The 1,310-nt window shown below is 36.9% G+C and overlaps 1 protein-coding gene across 1 annotated transcript; it reads right to left on the minus strand.

Moving 5' to 3' along the window:
- Positions 1-173: 173 nt before the first annotated feature.
- EMH_0071160 (RNA recognition motif domain-containing protein, putative) lies at positions 174-1,120 on the minus strand (the record flags this gene model as incomplete). Its single annotated transcript, XM_013499066.1, has 4 exons — positions 174-194; positions 354-503; positions 727-828; positions 1,058-1,120. The coding sequence occupies 4 exons, from the start codon at positions 1,118-1,120 to the stop codon at positions 174-176; spliced, it is 336 nt and encodes a 111-aa protein (XP_013354520.1).
- Between the last annotated feature and the right edge of the window lie 190 nt (positions 1,121-1,310).

The following is a 1,310-nucleotide window of genomic DNA, read 5'->3' on the forward strand; positions in this document are numbered from 1 at the left end:
GAGACAGGGTGCGACGTGTCACTGCTGTACTCCATGTTAGGCTGTGCATACACCTAAATAAATATATTTTATTTTCCTCTTTTTTTATTTATTTATTATAAATTAATTAATTAAAATAAATAAATAAATAAAATAAATAAAAAAATAAATAAAAACTCGTGCATCTACTGTCTCTATGCTGTACACCGAGCTGCCTATACACCGCAGCAGAGCGAAGGTGCCTATACACCCCAACGTCATCATTTTTTTTCGTTTTTTTTTGGAGTAAAGAAGCCGGAAAAAAAAAAATAAAAAGACAAAGACAAGAGCTCACGCATTTGTTGTCTTTGTGCTTTACTTTCAGCAAACCTAACCTCCATTGGCCGCGTACACCCCGACCATATATGTTTCCCGTTTAGGCTGTTTATAGCGAAGAATGCTTCCTCTTTTTGAGCCATCTTTACAAACGCACAACCACGGCCCTGGCCTGTTGAACTATCCTTCATCACAAACACCTCTTCTACCTAAACACACACAAACAAACAAACAAACAAACAAACAAACGCATAAATTTTATTTGTTTATTTGTTTGTTTATTTGTTTATTTATTTATTCTTTTTTTTTTTAGTTGGGCTTTTTTTCCCGTTTTTTTGGCGTTAAAATGATCCACAACTTAAACCCTAAACCCTCAACAAACCCTAAACCCTAAACCCTAAACCCTAAACCCTAAACCCTCGAGAGACGAACCGCTCCATAGTTTAAAAAGAAAGTCCTCAATTCGTCCTCTTTTAGGGTTCTCGGTAAACTACCCACAAACAGCTTCGCTTGGGGGATACCCGGCTCACACGCCTGCACACAAAACCCTAAACCCTAAACCCTAAACCCTCAAAACCCTAAACCCTCAACAAAACCCTAAACCCCAAAAAAAAAACAAAACTGTAGATAACTACATAACAACCTACCCATACACCTCCCTCCTTCCCTCTCCACCTCTCTCTCTATCTCCCTCTCTATCTATCTCTCTATCTAGCTAGCTAGCTAGCTATCTAGCTAGCTAGCTGTATATATAAGTATTTACCTGTGGGTTTAGCCCTAGTCTCTCTGCCTCTCCTGTGGCGTACTTAACCGTGATGGGGCCCATCGATGACTCCAGCACTCGGTTGTTATGCAAAGAACGAATCGCTGCGTCGGCGGCGGTTATAGATGCTGCATATACACATATACATACATATATATATATATATATATATATACATAAGTTTATATATATATATATATATATATATATATATATATATATATATATATATATATATATAGTGTATATATAT

The sequence above is a fragment of the Eimeria mitis genome, genomic scaffold, assembly GCF_000499745.2.
Source record: "Eimeria mitis Houghton genomic scaffold, Emh_scaff3961, whole genome shotgun sequence".
NCBI classification, from domain to species: Eukaryota; Apicomplexa; class Conoidasida; order Eucoccidiorida; family Eimeriidae; genus Eimeria; species Eimeria mitis.